Source organism: Salvelinus fontinalis, chromosome 6 (genome assembly GCF_029448725.1).
Source record: "Salvelinus fontinalis isolate EN_2023a chromosome 6, ASM2944872v1, whole genome shotgun sequence".
Lineage (NCBI taxonomy): Eukaryota > Metazoa > Chordata > Actinopteri > Salmoniformes > Salmonidae > Salvelinus > Salvelinus fontinalis.
The window spans coordinates 17,360,707-17,377,014 of record NC_074670.1 but is presented as its reverse complement, the minus strand read 5'-3'; the positions used below and the strand labels follow the sequence as shown (position 1 = coordinate 17,377,014).

Sequence of the window (16,308 nt, the reverse complement as noted above, 5' to 3'; positions counted from 1 at the left end):
CCACATAGACCCCACTGCACAGCACTGCCGTTTATAGAATTGCTGCTTAAAATGCACAATACTGCAACATGTCGGAGTCTTTACCAAACTGCTCTTAAAACAAATAGGTTATATAGTGTACAGAAAGACGTTTTTTGTGCCATTGTGCACACTGTTGTGATTGAGATATATGGGTAAGGTGAGAGTGAGGGAGAGAGAGAGAGCGAGGGAAAGATGAGCTGAGCCCTCTTTGGAAGCCACCTCCCTTTTCCAGCAATCACAGCCTGCCGTGCAGAGTATACCGCATTGCAGATACTAGGTAGAGGGGAAAGCGCATGGCCGCATGCAGTTGGGGAGAGAGAGAGGGAGAAAGAGATGTGGGGGAAGGGGGTTGAAGAGAGGAGAATGTAGCTGGCAGTGGAGAGCATGTGAGAGAGAGAGAAAGAGAGAGAATTTGGTATAGATCAGACATAACCTAACCCACTCTAATCAATTCATTAAAACAGGAACATTTCACATCTGGTTGGAAATAAATAGGGAAATGATCTCAGAGAAAATGGTTGTCCTGTGTGGTACCTATATCTCCCCATACATTAATGATGACACCTTCTCCATCCTAGAGGGGGAGATCAACCCTTTCCAGGCCCAGAGACATGTACTAGTCTGTGGCGACCTAAGGCCAGAACCCAACACTCTTAGCAGACAGGGGGACAAACACCGACTTGGAGGTGACAGCATTCCCTCCCCAATACGCCCCCTAGACATAACTGACAAAAGAAAAACAGAAAAAAAAAACTCCTGCAGCTCTGTTGCACGCTGGGTCTGTACATAGTCAATGGTAGGCTTCGAGGGGACTCCTATGGTAGGTACACCTACAGCTCATCTCTTGGCAGTAGTACTATAGACTACTTTATCACTGACCTCAACCCAGTGTCTCTCGGAACGATCACAGTCATCCCACTGACACCCCTATCAGATCACAGCAAAATCTCCATCTTCTTGAACAGAGCAATACTAAACCAAGGCATTGAAGCTGAACAAACGACATGCTTTTAAGGAATGCTATAGATGGAAGGAGGGTAGTGTAGAAAACAAAAAACTACTGGCCAACAACAAATCCAATCCCTCCTAGACAACTTCCAGGACAAAATGTTTCCCTGCTATAGTGAAGGTGTAAACGTAGCCGTAGGAAGCCTGAACACTATATTTGATCTATCAGCTAACATATCAAATTTTAATTCAAGCAGAATACCTTAGAAAACCAACAATTAGAAATGGTTTGATAAAGAATGCAAAAACCTAAGAAAGAAATTGAGAAACCTATCCAATCAAAAACATAGAGGCCCAGAAAACCTTAGCTTCCGCCTTCACGATGGTGAAACACTAAAATAATACAGAAATACACTGAGAAAAAAGAAGGAACAGCATGTCAGAAATCAGCTCAATGTGACTGAAGAATCCATAGAATCAAATCACTTCTGGGAACATTGGAACACACTAAACAAACAACACAAAGAGCTATCTATCCAAAATGGAGATGTATGGATAAAACACTTCTCCAACCTTTTCAGTCATTTAACAAAGAAGCAAGAGCAAAAACATACACATGATCATTTACTAAACTTAGAATCAGCTATTAAAGTCTACCAGAACCCACTGGATTCTCCAATTACATTGGATGAGCTACAGGTCTGTGGTGTTGATGGTATACTAAACTAAATTATTAAATATACAGACCACAAATTCAAATAGGCTATTCTTAAACTCTTCTACATTATCCTCAGCACTGGCAACTTCCCCAATATTTGAAACCAAGGTCTGATCATCCCAATCCACAAAAGTGGAGACAAATTTGACCCCAATAAATATAGTGGAATCTACATCAACAGCAATCTCTGAAAAATCCTCTGCACCATCATCAACAGCAGACTCCAACATTTCCTCGTATACACCCTGCACACCCTTACTGACAAATTAACCAAAATAAAGCAAAGTCTTCTCATGCTTTGTTGATTTCAAAAAAAGCTTTTTGCAAAGGCAGTGGAACAGCCTGCAGCACCAGGCCTCACAAATAAAATGTATGTTTGCAGATGCTCTGGTGCTTCTGTCCCCAACCAAGGAGGGCCGACAGCAGCACCTAGATCTTCTGCACAGATTCTGTCAGACTTGGGCCCTGAAAGTGAATCTCAGTAAGACAAAATTAATGGTGTTCCAAAAAAGGTCCAGAAGCCATGAAAACAAATACAAATTCTATCTAGATAGTGTTGCCCTAGAGCACACAAACAGTTATGCCTACCTCGGCCTAAACATCAGCACCACAGCTAACGTCCACAAGGCTGTGAACAATCTGAGACACAAGGCAAGAAGGACCATCACCCCATCAAAAAGAACATAAAGCTTGACATCCCAATCAGTAACAGAACCCATTGCCCTCTATGGTTGAGGTCTGGGGTCCACTCACCAACCAAGAATTCACAAAACGGGACAAACACCCAATTGAGACTCTGCATGGAGAATTTAGCAAAAAATTACTTTGTGTACAACGCAAAACCCAAAACAATGCATGCAGAGCAGAATTAGGCTACACCCACTAGTTATCAAAGTGCAGAAAGGAGCTGTTAAATTCTACAAACACCTAAAAGGAAGCGATGCCCACACATTCCACCACAAAGCCCTCACCTACAGAGAGATGAAACTAGAGAAGAGTCCACTCAGCCAGCTGGTTGTGTGGCTCTGTTCACAAACACAAACAGACCCCACAGAGCTCCAGGATAGAAACACAATTAGACCCAACGAAATTATGAGAAAGCAAAAGGGTAACTATTTGACACACTGGAAAGAATCAACCCAAACAAAACGAGCAAATTGGATTAACATTTTAATTTCACCTTTATTTAACCAGGTAGGCCAGTTGAGAACAAATTCTCATTTACAACTGCAACCTGGCCAAGATAAAGCAAAGCAGTGCGACACAAACAACACAGAGTTACACATGAAATAAACAAACGTACCGTCAATAACACAAAAGAAAAATCTATATACAGTGTGTGCAAATGTAGTAAGATTAGGGAGGTAAGGCAATAAATAGGCCATAGTGGCAAAATAATTACAATTTAGCAATTAAACACTGGAGTGATAGGTGTGCAGAAGATTAATGTGCAAGTAGAGATACTGGGGTGCAAAGGAAAAGAAAATATATATATACATAAATAAATAACAATATGGGGATGAGGTAGTTGGGTGGGCTATTTACAGATGGGCTGTGTAAAGGTGCAATGATCAGTAAGGCTCTGACAGCTAAATGCTATTTGGCCCTAAACATGGAGTACACAGTGGCAGAATACCTGACCACTGTGACTGACCCAAAATCTACAGACTCAGTGAGCATAGCCTTGCTATTGACAGAGACCCCCATAGGCAGACCTGGCTATGTGCATAATGCCCACAAAATGAGGTGGAAACTGAGCTGAACTTCCTAACCTCCTGCCAAATGTATGACCATATTAGAGACACATTTCCCACAGATCACACGGACCCACAAAGAATTTGAAAACGAATCAAACATTGATAAACTCCCATATCTGTTAGGAGAAATACCGCAGTGTGCAGTCACAGCAGCAAGATTTGGGCCCGTTGCCATGAGAAAAGTGCAACAAGTGCAGCACAAATAACATTGTAAATACCAACAATATTTATCTTGATTTATCTTCCCCTACTATTCACACTACAACCATATGCACATTGATATAACACTGTACATAGCTGATAATACAGTATAACACAAAACATTTTTTTAATATTTTCAAAACTGTGAGTACAATGTTTACTGTTAATTTCTAATCGTTTTTGGTGACATTGTTTTCGGTCTTCTCACTTCTTTGTTTACTGTTTGTCTCACTTGCTTTGGCAATGTAAACATGTTTCCCATGCCAATAAAGCCGCATTTGATTTGAGAGCGAGAGAGAGAGAAGAGAGACAGAGAGACAGAGAGACAGAGAGACAGAGAGACAGAGAGACAGAGAGACAGAGAGACAGAGAGACAGAGAGACAGAGAGACAGAGAGACAGAGAGACAGAGAGACAGAGAGACAGAGAGACAGAGAGACAGAGAGACAGATGTGAAGGGAGGGATGATAATACAGGACAGAGCAGGTCAGGAAAAGAAGGGAGGAGAGGAGAGAGTAAGAAGGGTACAGTGGTGTAAAGTACTTAAGTAAAAATACTTTAAAGTACTATTTAAGTAGTTTTTTGGGGGTAAATTTTACTTCACTACATTCCTAAAGAAAATGCATGTACTTTGTATTCCATACATTTTCCCTGACACCCAAAAGTACTCGTTACATTTTGAATGCTTAGCGGGACAGAAATGGTCCAATTCACACACTTATCAAGAGATCATCCCTGGTCATCTCTACTGCCTTTGACCTGTCAGACTCACTAAACACAAATGCTTTGTTTCTGAATGATGTCTGAATTAGAGGTCGACCGATTATGATTTTCAACACCGATACCGATTATTGGAGGCCCAAAAAAAAGCCGATACCGATTAAATCGGCCGATTTTTATCTATCTATCTATCTATCTATCTATATATATATATATATATATATACTGCTCAAAAAAATAAAGGGAACACTTAAACAACACAATGTAACTCCAAGTCAATCACACTTCTGTGAAATCAAACTGTCCACTTAGGAAGCAACACTGATTGACAATAAATGTCACATGCTGTTGTGCAAATGGAATAGACAAAAGGTGGAAATTATAGGCAATTAGCAAGACACCCCCAAAAAAGGAGTGATTCTGCAGGTGGTGACCACAGACCACTTCTCAGTTCCTATGCTTCCTGGCTGATGTTTTGGTCACTTTTGAATGCTGGCGGTGCTCTCACTCTAGTGGTAGCATGAGACGGAGTCTACAACCCACACAAGTGGCTCAGGTGGTGCAGTTCATCCAGGATGGCACATCAATGCGAGCTGTGGCAAAAAGGTTTGCTGTGTCTGTCAGCGTAGTGTCCAGAGCATGGAGGCGCTACCAGGAGACAGGCCAGTACATCAGGAGACGTGGAGGAGGCCGTAGGAGGGCAACAACCCAGCAGTAGGACCGCTACCTCCGCCTTTGTGCAAGGAGGTGCACTGCCAGAGCCCTGCAAAATGACCTCCAGCAGAGAACAAGCGACAGGGCAGGGGAAGAGGAGTGGAGGAGAGGGTGGGAAGGGGGTGTATCTTATACTGAAACTACCTCCTTGAAGTGAATGAATACTCCTGTGGGTTTCCCTCTCTCTAGGTTTTGGCTGCAGGTAGATTTCACTGCATTACTACAACAACAGACTCATGACAGAGATAACATGATTTCACTACACTGGAGGCCTAAATCACATCAATGACTGTACAGTACGGATGCTATCAGATATATGGATGTCTGAAGGTCAGACAAGCCTGGACTTGACTCACTTGTAAGGTCACATGCCTCATGAAATCACAATAAAAATAAAAAACAGCCACAAACACACACTTGTCCCAGGACCTCCCAATCACAAACCAGTCCCTGACCCTACCCAGCCTTCCTAATGGGACACACATGCTTGTCTATCACCTTACATTCATTGGGTATTCATCGGGTATGGCATTTTCGCTGGGATATATTTATCCAATTCAACTTATGGTCATACCTTCAGCAAAGACCATGTCTATGTGACCTGTGCAGCGTAAATCAAAGCCTCAGCCCTGCTGCTACTAGTGCCACATATCAGCGGTCCGGGTTCTAGTTCTGTCACAGAATACAGACTGCAGCCATTTCAAACGTGCAGAGGTGCACTATGGTATCTGTATTAGATTCCTGTGACTGTGTTTGGCCCATTCCCCCTTTTTTCCTAAAGGGGCGCTAAGCAGATATTCCTTCCCCAAGCCAAGCCATAAGTCAAATCTTCAAATACTTGAGCTGTGCTTGATTTATATATGGCTTGCCTGGTTCAAATGGAATAGTCCCAAAAGTACAAAATCAATGCAGTAATCCCAAAAGTACAAACAGCTAAATCAAGCATACCCTGACCTAGGTCCACTAGCTAGTTGGAAACTCAAGAGTTCAAAGGTTTTTGAACTTCAAAAGCATTGGTGTGATTGTTGAAACAGAGCCTTCCTGTGTTGGATCTCAGTTAAATTACTTCATTCTGAGTCAGTTATGGTCTGATAATGTTTGGCATTTCCCCCAGCTGCCCTTTGCATCTCTAGCAATAAGAATGCTGTGGGCTGTGGCAGAAATAGACAGAACACAGGCATGACACAGCTGCTCTGAAAGGCCATCTGTTGCAATAGGGCCTTTCACTTCACCCAAGTAGCATGAGCAAAATAATACACGTACGCCTATTATAGCTTCACTAAATTACATCAACTGACTTTTGCCAAGAGACGTTTAATCACAACTCTAGGTCCCCGTGCGCCTTTACACCCGTCAGACACACACGTTAATTAGGCCTTACATTGGTGAATAAATCAACAAAGGTTGATCCTATTTACCTGAGTTTGTACTCGTCTCTCTCCCTCTTGACTTTGGCCAGGACGTTGTACAGGGCTCTGATCTCCGGGGTAATGGTATCAATCTGGACCCCGACCCCGTCCGGCTGGACCCAGGACACACCCGGGCTGGTGACGCGCGTCTCCACGCCAGAAGCGAGCTTGCGGGTATGGTTGTAGGACCAGATAGTACCGGGGAGGAACCGGGGAGGCGGGTTGGTGGGGGTTCCAGTGCCAGTACTGAAAACCGTTTTCCCGTTGGTGATTGAATTGGACCCGGCTGGAGAGTCGATTGTCGGGGTTGATAGGCTTACCGTGATGGTCGGATTCTGATTCGGTTCGGTGGGGTTTGTTCCAGCTTTGTTGTTGGACTCAAGCGTGAGGACAGTGTTGATGGCAGGTGTGAAGAGGGTAGTGGGTCGTCTCGCGGAGTTGTTGGTGTTTTGGAACGGGAGTGACCCGGGCCTGAGCGGGATAGTTCCCACAAACCCGGTCTGTACACCCGTTTCTTGGGTATGGGCCCGTCTAGCGCTTTCAGAACAACTTCCATCACAGCTGTTCTTCGCATCCAACGCCTGTTGTAGTTGTTTCTCCAAAATCTTATTCCTTCGCTCAAGTTCATGCACTTTGGCCAGAAAGCATCGGAACCGTAAGTTCAGAGTCTTTAGGACACTGATATTGGAGCCCAGGTCGTTCCTCAGGGCCATCGCTGCAGGAGGTTGGGGCACAGACCGGTGATAAGAGTGGTTATTATGGTTCAGATGCAGGTAAGCTTGTGAGGGTGTGGTGAAATCGAACCCTGGCAGAGTCTCCGTACCCAGTCCGGAATGGTCGCCCAGGAAGAAAGATGTCGGGTCGGGCGAGCAGAAGACGGCTTCGGGCAGTAGGCCTGAGGGGGAATCCGGATGACTCGGTCCTCCTTGGTTCTGCTGCTGTTGATGTTGGAGAAGCGAGTTCGCCCCTAACAAAGGATTCATGCTATGGTATGGAAAACTAAAGCGCTGCAGATCTGGCATGAACACGGACGGTAATTTTCTCCGTATAAAATCACAAAAATAAAATTATGACAGGCTGAAGGTTGACTTGTTGTTGGATACCAGACGTATCCGTGACGGTCCACCTTTACCTGATTACGTAACTGTTTCTAATTACGAATGTTTCCTCTATTTATCTCCGGTTGGTCTAAATAGGCTCGTGGAATAAGTTACCTTTCTCTTCATGTCTGGCTCTGTTGCTGGATAACGGTCGCCCCAAAAAACAATGCCGAATAGGCCGGTCCGACGGCTATGCGCAGGCGACAACACTCAAATGTATTTCAAAAAAGTAATCTTTTGGTATACAGCCTATATGAGAGAAAGTACTGTTAAATGCTGCAAATCTCTAATGTATTAAAAATAAATCCAGTGTCTTCCGTAAACGCGTATCTGTCTCCAAAGTGACGACAAGACACAACAAGTGCTGCAAGATTTGGAGAGCTGGGAAACTACCGTAAATACACAAGTAGCTGGTTTTCTTTTAACCTTTGTGCCCAGTAAGCTACGAACAGTTCCATAAGACCTCTTAAACTCCTAGTTCACAACTTGGGGAGGTGTTATCAGGAACATTTCAACCTGTGAATGTAATTTTATGGTCACACCATAGGCAACACGATTTTCCCACTTGGCTCGATTTTATTTTGTTACAAAATACACACATACAATTTTACACACTATTCTATTGTGTGAAACTATAATGTGAACCATAACCCACAGGCCTATCAGGACAGTGTTGACAAAGACAAAAAAAACTACAAAATAGACTAAACTAAAAGATGGAATACCATTTTCAAAACTGCAGCAGACATCTTTGTTGGTGCTTAGATATAAAGGTAGAAAATACACACAATATGTAAAAATACAACATAGTGTATATTTTACATATCATAATTGTTGGTTATATAATAATACTAATGTTTTGGCTACATTTAAAAAAGAGTCACTACTCAAAACACTCACTATGATACAATACTTTGTTTGTACTTACACAAAACATATTTTATTTTAAAGCTGTTTTTAAAGAGGCCTCTGCTCCTAAACACCTCCATCCTCTCAACATCTCTCTTATCTGTCTCTCCCTCTATCACTCGGTCATCAGACTACTAGAGGTGGAACCTCCCAGCTCTCTCCCTGCCTCGCTCAGACTCTGCCCGTCCATGTTGACCTGTGTGTCCAGCGAGGCCACGCCCAGGGCGTCCCACCCCACCGAGATGGTGTCGCCAGCCCTCTCTTTCTTCCCCAACTCCACCATGGGCATGGCCTTGGGGTTGCTCCTCCCTCGCCAGCTGTGGCAGTAGGAGAGGCTGCCTTTGGGGGCTGAGGAGAGAAAGAGGAGAAGAGAGAGAGAGAGAATGAAAATGTGAGAGAGAGAGAGTTATCAGTCATTCTGCACCTGTCCAGTCCACACCTGTAGCTATGAAAGACTCCTTACTGTCAGAGTAGCTCCCTGCTCTTCCCTGCATTCTCCTCCTCTCCCCGTTCTGTCTCCCAAACAGTATGTCGTACACATCCTCTCTGAACTCCTTGTTCATGATCTGGTAGATGAAGGGGTTAATCATGCAGTGAGACTTGGCGAACATTGCTGGTATCAGAGACACCATTGGTGGCAGGCAGGACACCGGCCGGTTGCTCCCTGTCTCCGACTCCCCCTCCTGGCCTGGGGCTGAACTGCGTGTGGAAGCAGCAGACAGACTGTGCCCTAAACCAGAATAGGAGTAGGGATCTGGGTTGGTCACGTCCCGCAAGGATTCTCCAGGGTCGTAGTAGACACTTCCGTAGTTGCTTGCGTAGTTTTCCGTGGAGGTCCAATTGAGGAGACCCATAATGTTGGGGATGTTTGGGAAGGCTGAGGCCATCCCGGTGGATCCTCCAGTCCCCATGGAGGGGCCTCCTCCCTGCATGGCCTCCCCAGCCCCATGCTCCTCCTTGGGGGCCAAGGCGGAGTAGAGGGAGACAATGGCATAGGGAGTCCAGGATAAGAGGAAGGTGGAGCACACCACAGCTGCTATCTGGGACAGACAGACAATAGATGAAACAACAGAAAGATATACTGTGCTGTTTGTACTTACACACTTGTTACAATGTTAATACAAACGTTATTCCCTGGTAGTTCCTCTGCCTGGAATAAAGCAGATGTTACGACATCTTTCATTTCAAGCCAGTAACTAAGCTTCTTCTAACATAGTCTGTTTCAACATACCTTTGTGAGTCTCAGGTCTTTGCTGGTGTGAGTGACAGTTGAGGAGGGAATAGATGCCAGAGCGCGACTAGAACGGTAAACCTACACAGAGAGACATGTCAGTAAACACAAACTTCAACCGTCACTGACCACAAACAAATACACAAGGGCCACGCTAGCTAGACCACCAGTTGGCTACAGCTATTGAGTCCACCATCACGGTAATAGATCATGCTTGCTGGACTGTACTCAGCATGCCTTCCATACGTTATAGTGTGCCCCACTCAGAATATGCCAGGACAATTGATTGATTGACAATCAATGAGTTACATGGCATGCTGTTTCTTGTAGAGTCTGAGTTGAGTTCCCTGGACTCTTCCCTACTGAATCAGACATTTTGTGCAGCTGGGTGCAGTTTCTCTCACCGTCAGAAGAATGGTCATGTAGGAGGCGACGATGGTCAGTGTGGGGAGAAAAAAGCACATGATCAGGATCAGCAAGATGTAGAGCCTGTCGATCAAAGATGACCTCATCCCCCACCTTAAAGACAAGCGGAGGAAGAAGATGTATATTTAGAGAGAATACTTTTACAACCTCGTACCCAGGATCAATTGTTTTAATTATTTGCTGCTGGATGAGATGAATGCTTTTATAACTGCAGACATTCACACGCACGCACACACGCACGCACGCACGCACACACACACACACACACACACACACACACACACACACACACACACACACACACACACACATCAAAACAGAGTCTAATAAGAGAGAGTCAGGAGTACCAGTTGATGGTGCAGCTGGTCCCAAAGGGTTCTGGTCCGTAGCTGCCGAAGCCGAAGACAGGCAGGGAGGCCCAGAACAGAGAGTAGAACCACACCAGCCCTATGGACATGGACATGTGACGTCTCTCGATCCACTGACCTGGTAGAGATAGATGGAGGAATGTTATTCTTTTATTTCACCATTATTTATTCTAATTGGGTAAGATCTATTTTTTGAGAGACACCTGATTGTCCAGCATGTACCATATTATAAACAGACACATAGGAAAGGGATATGAATAAAGTGAAGCACGTTGTTTGATTGACCACTAATTAGTAAATAAGAAATAGGATTGATCCAAAGGCTCCAGATGTATGAAGCATGTAATGAATACATGTATTTTTCCTTTATTTTAGCAGGGAGTCTCATTGAGACCAAGGTATCTGTTGCAAGTGAGCCCTGCAAATGATTGCTAGTAGTTTAAATGGTTGTGTGTGATATTTACGGTTTTCTATTTCTTTATGTAGTGTTGCATGTTGATAGCCCAGACATGAACCCTGCCTGACAATTCCCTTCCTTTAAAAAAAAAATTCTACCTTTATTTAACTAGGCAAGTCAGTGAAGAACAAATTCTTATTTTCAAAGACGGCCTAGGAACAGTGGGTTAACTGCTTTGTTCAGGGGCAGAATGACAGATTTTTACCTTGTCAGCTCCGGGATTCAATCTTGCAACCTTTCAGTTACTAGTCCAACACTCTAACCACTAGGCCACCTTCCCTTTCCCATAGCTACTTGCGTGACTACCCCTAACCAGCAATACAATAACATCATTGCTGCCTAGTGTCTACGTAACCGAAAAGTAATCTCCAGGTCAACAAGATCAAGCTGGACTCTGGACCAATCAAAAATATCAAAAACTGCTCTTACAATAGTGCCCCCAATTATCTCTACAACGTGGGCTTGAAGAAAGAGTCGGCCATACAGACAAACAGATTATAAACTACACTACATGACCAAAGGTATGTGGACACCTGCTCGTCCAACATCTCATTACAAAATCAAGGGCATTGGTATTGGTCTTTTTGGTATTTTATTTGTATCCCCATTAGCTGTTGCAAAGCAGCAGCTACTCTCCCTGTGGTCCACACAAAACATGAAACATAATACAGAACATCAATAGACAAGAACAGCCCAAGGACAGAACTACATAATTTTTTTTAAAGGCACACGTAGCCTACATATCAATGCATAGACACAAACTATCTAGGTCACATGGGGGAGAGGCGTTGTGCCGTGAGGTGTTGCTTTATCTGTTTTGTGAAACCAGGTTTGCTGTTTATTTGAGCAATATGAGATGGAAGGAAGTTCCATGCAATAAGGGCTCTATATAGTACTGTACGCTTTCTTGAATTTGATCTGGATTTGGGGACTGTGAAAAGACCCCTGGTGGCATGTCTGGTGGGATAAGTGTGTGTGTCAGAGCTGTGTGTAAGTTGACAATGCAAACCGTTTGGGATTTTCAACACATTAATGTTTCTTATAAAGTGAAGTGATGCAGTCAGTCTCTCCTCAACTCTTAGCCAAGAGAGACTGGCATGCATATCATATTTATATCAGCCCTGTGATTACAATGAAGAGCAAAACGTGCCGCTCTGTTCTGGGCCAGCTGCAGCTTAAATACGCCTTCACTTGCAGCACTGGACCACACAACAAATATGGAGTTGGAGTTGATTAATATGGAGTTGGTCCCCCTTTGCTGCTATAACAGCCTCCACTCTTCTGGGAAGGCTTTCCACTAAATGTAGTAACATTGCTGCAGGGACTTGCTTCCACTCAGCCACAATAGCATTAGTGAGGTCTGGCACTGATGTTGGGCGATTAGGCATGGCTCGCAGTCGGCGTTCCAATTCATCCCAAAGGTGTTCCATGGGGTTGAGGTCAGGGCTCTGTGCAGGCCAGTCATGTTCTTCCACACCGATCTCAACAAACCATTTCTGTATGGACCTGTGCATGGTGGCATTGTCATGCTGAAACAGGAAAGGGCTGCCACAAAGTTGGAAGCACAGAATCGTCTAGAATGTCATTGTATGCTGTAAGCATTAATGCTGTATGCATTAAGATTTCCCTTCAGTGGAACTAAGGGGCCCGAACCATGAAAAACAGCAACCTGACCATTATTCCTCCTCCAACCAACATTACAGTTGGCACTATGCATTCAGGCAGGTAGCGTTCTCCTGACATCCACCAAACCAAGATTAGTTCGTCGGACTGCTAGATGGTGAAGCGTTTACACTGCTCCAGAGTCCAATGGCAGCAAGCTTTACTCCACTCCAGCCAACGCTTGGCCATGGAAACCCATTTCATGAAGCTCCGGACAAACAGTTATTGCGCTGACTTTGCTTCCAGAGGCAGTTTGGAACTCAGTAGTGTGTTTTGCAACAGAGGACAGACGATTTTTACGAGCGACACGCTTCAGCACTTGGCGATCCCATTCTGTGAGCTTGGGTGGCCAACGACTTCACACTTCCCTTACACTTCACAATAACAACACTTACAATTGACCGGGTCAGCTCTAGCAGCACAGAAATTTGATGAACTGACTTGATGGAAAGGTGGCATCTTATGACGGTGCCACATTGAAAGTCACTGAGCTCTTCAGTAAGGCCATTCTACTGCCAATGTTTGTCTATGGAGATTGCATGGCTGTGTGCTCAATTTTATACACCTGTCAGCAACAGGTGTGGCTAAAATAGCCGAATCCACTAATTTGAAGGGGTGTCCACATACTTCTGTATATATAGTGTATGTTTAGATTAGATCATTGAATGCAGAGGTTCATTTCAATATTCTGTTCAAAATCAATTATCTGACATGCTAAGTATAAAGGGCATATTCAAAGCAAGGGCCTTGTTTATGCTCTGACCCACTGACTAAAGCCTCAGGGAAAACCAGGAAGTCAATGAGGCCACTAAAAGGGGTCAGGGGTTAACAACATCCTTTTGTGTCACCCCTTTTGTTCTCTCAATTGAGTATCAGACATGCATTTCATGTAATGAAATGTTTGGAAAAATATCAAATAAGGATGAAGGATAAATGTAGCCTACGGAAGCTAAATGTTTTTGGGATTCAACAACACTTTATCATTGTCTTCCCAAGGGAAAATATGTAAGAAATGTATAAAATGAAGAATATAATAAGTATGTACACACATGACTCAAAAAGATAGCAAAAAGAAATGAAGGGAATCCTACTGACCGTATCTGAAGCTGCAGATCTTGAGGCAGCGGTCCAGAGAGATGAGACAGGTGGTGATGAGGGAGCCGATCCCAAAAACAAAGCCCTGCAACCCGTACCACAGGCACCCTGCTTCCCCAAACACCCAGCCATGGGACACACTGGTGGACCAGAGGAGGAGTTAATGACCTGATAATGATCATTGGAACACTAAGCACTTTGTCTGATTCATGGGATGTGAGTGTTAACTGTCAATTGTTTTGGATAAAAGACACCTGTACCATATCATTCTCTCTAGTTTGATGTTCATACTGTCAGTATGGGGGATTGAAGATTGGTCGACAGGAATCGCTTACCTGGAAATGATGAGGCATGGCGCCCCCAAGAGGCTGTATCCAAAATCACAGATGGCCAGGTTAATAGTCATGAGTTCTGGTGGTCTGAGTTTCTTCTTCTTTCTACAGTAAACCAACAGCACTATGCCATTCCCAACCACTGACACTACACCTGGAGAAGAAGAGAGGAGAGAAGAAACCAACAGCACTATGCCATTCCCAACCACTGACACTACACCTGGAGAAGAAGAGAGGAGAGAAGAAACCAACAGCACTATGCCATTCCCAACCACTGACACTACACCTGGAGAAGAAGAGAGGAGAGAAGAAACCAACAGCACTATGCCATTCCCAACCACTGACACTACACCTGGAGAAGAAGAGAGGAGAGAAGAAACCAACAGCACTATGCCATTCCCAACCACTGACACTACACCTGGAGAAGAAGAGAGGAGAGAAGAACCCAACAGCACTATGCCATTCCCAACCACTGACACTACACCTGGAGAAGAAGAGAGGAGAGAAGAACCCAACAGCACTATGCCATTCCCAACCACTGACACTACACCTGGAGAAGAAGAGAGGAGAGAAGGAAGACAGGAGCGGGGAGATAGGAGCTTTGAAGTGACGGGGGGAGAGAGAAAGATAGAAGTATAGAGACAGACCAGCTCACTGTCTGCTCTTGGGTATAACAAGGGTCAGTAAACCGTCAGTCATTTAATATTTCAACCGCTGCTACCTTCCTGACCCCCTCAACCCACTATCCGGCTTTGAAAGCATCGGGGAACCAATCCAAAGTGAATAAATGTTATAGCTGAATCGACATGATTGCTTGCTGGCTGGCTGGCCAGTGCGGTGCAGGGTGCTGTTCATAGCCTCATTTGATTTGTTGTGTAGGTAATTATTGGGAGCAACAGGTATGGAATGTTCCATGCTGTGATTCCTCATGTGTATCCTCTCCTCTCTTATTTCCTCTCTCCTTTTCTCTCACCTTTCCTCTCTCCTTTTCTCTCACCTTTCCTCTCTCCTTTCCACTTTCCTCTCTCATTTCCTCTTTCATCTCTCTATGTATCCTCTATCCTTTCATCTCTCCTCTGTCCTTTATGTATCCTCTCTCCTTTCCTTTCTCCTCTGTCCTCTTTCCTCTCTCTATGTATCCTCTCTCCTTTATACTCTCATCTGTCCTCTATCCTCTCTTCTCTCTGTGTATCCTCTCCTCTCTGGTGTGACCCTGGGGTTGCTATGCTAATACACTTTGTATTCAGTCTGTCTACACAGCTCCATAATGGAAACAGTCACAGAGAGTTAGATCACTGACATACTTGATCAGAAAGGTTGATCCTGATTGATGACAGATCTGTGTTGAAACAAAGTAAACCCATTCAGCCATCTGTGTGGGCTCTGGATTCCCATGATTAAGATGTGAAAAGCTGTTGCCCAGCTTATATATCGAAAACCTTTCAGTCCTCTGGGATCAAATTAGATTTTGTTCATATTGTTTTTAAGTCTTGATTTATCTGAACAGAATTTCACCCCCATAAATATACCTTAAGCCAAGCCTAATACTTCTACACTGTACAGATTATGTTATTTTACCAGTGATTATTCTACCAGTGAGTTACTCAGGAGGAATACCAACCAAACTCTGATGTTAACTGACACCAACACTGAATCTCTCATCTACGATGAGGAGAGATGCCTAATTTCAAATCAACCAACAATCCTGAGCCTCTATACCCAAGTCTGTAGACACTTGTATAGATCTGAAATGATTTGATGTAGTATAGTAATATCTCAAACTTGCCCTCTACGCTTTGAGGATTTTTCACCATATTGCTTATAGTACACATACTGTAAAATCCAATCCTTTCAAATGTATATCAGTGGTTAAAGAGTATAGGGGTATAGTGGCTAGGGGTGAATGTGTTATAGGCAGATGGTAGATTTGACTCACCTGTGAGGATGAGGAAGATGGCGACTCCCAGGTCAGTGCTGGGGGAGAGGTGAGAAAGGAAGGCAGGAGGGATGGAGGATGGGACAGAGCCCCTCCATGAGCCATTCACTCCCAGAGACATCAACTGGTGGAGAAAATAAGACAGAGAGAGAGAGAGAGATTTTACTGTAAAGCCCAGTAGATAGAAGAGGTCAAAAGAGAGAGGAGGAGAGTAACGTACTGAGACAGAGAACGTGCTAGAAAGTGGAAGTTGGAGGTTTTAACCCCCTAGACATGCACAGAAAAACAGAGTGAGAGTTAGAAAT

General features: G+C 44.1%; 2 protein-coding genes across 6 annotated transcripts in view; both read right to left on the bottom strand.

Annotated features, from left to right (window-relative positions):
- The window catches only part of LOC129857209 (non-homologous end joining factor IFFO1-like), a 41,631-nt gene extending 33,657 nt beyond the window's left edge, over positions 1-7,974 (bottom strand). For all 5 annotated transcript variants that reach the window (XM_055925237.1, XM_055925238.1, XM_055925239.1 and 2 more), the window contains exon 1: positions 6,497-7,974. In XM_055925237.1, coding sequence (XP_055781212.1) covers positions 6,497-7,509 — 1,013 coding nt within the window. In that variant the 5' untranslated portion in view covers positions 7,510-7,974. The remainder of the gene's footprint in view (positions 1-6,496) is intronic.
- Positions 7,975-8,143: 169 nt separating this feature from the next.
- On the bottom strand, positions 8,144-16,124 carry LOC129856672 (chemerin-like receptor 1). The gene is made up of 8 exons (XM_055924410.1): positions 16,004-16,124; positions 14,071-14,221; positions 13,736-13,875; positions 10,501-10,639; positions 10,132-10,246; positions 9,728-9,808; positions 8,960-9,536; positions 8,144-8,844 (listed from the first exon to the last, which is right to left on the bottom strand). The coding sequence occupies exons 1-8, from the start codon at positions 16,122-16,124 to the stop codon at positions 8,612-8,614; spliced, it is 1,557 nt and encodes a 518-aa protein (XP_055780385.1). The 3' UTR covers positions 8,144-8,611.
- Positions 16,125-16,308: the final 184 nt, after the last annotated feature.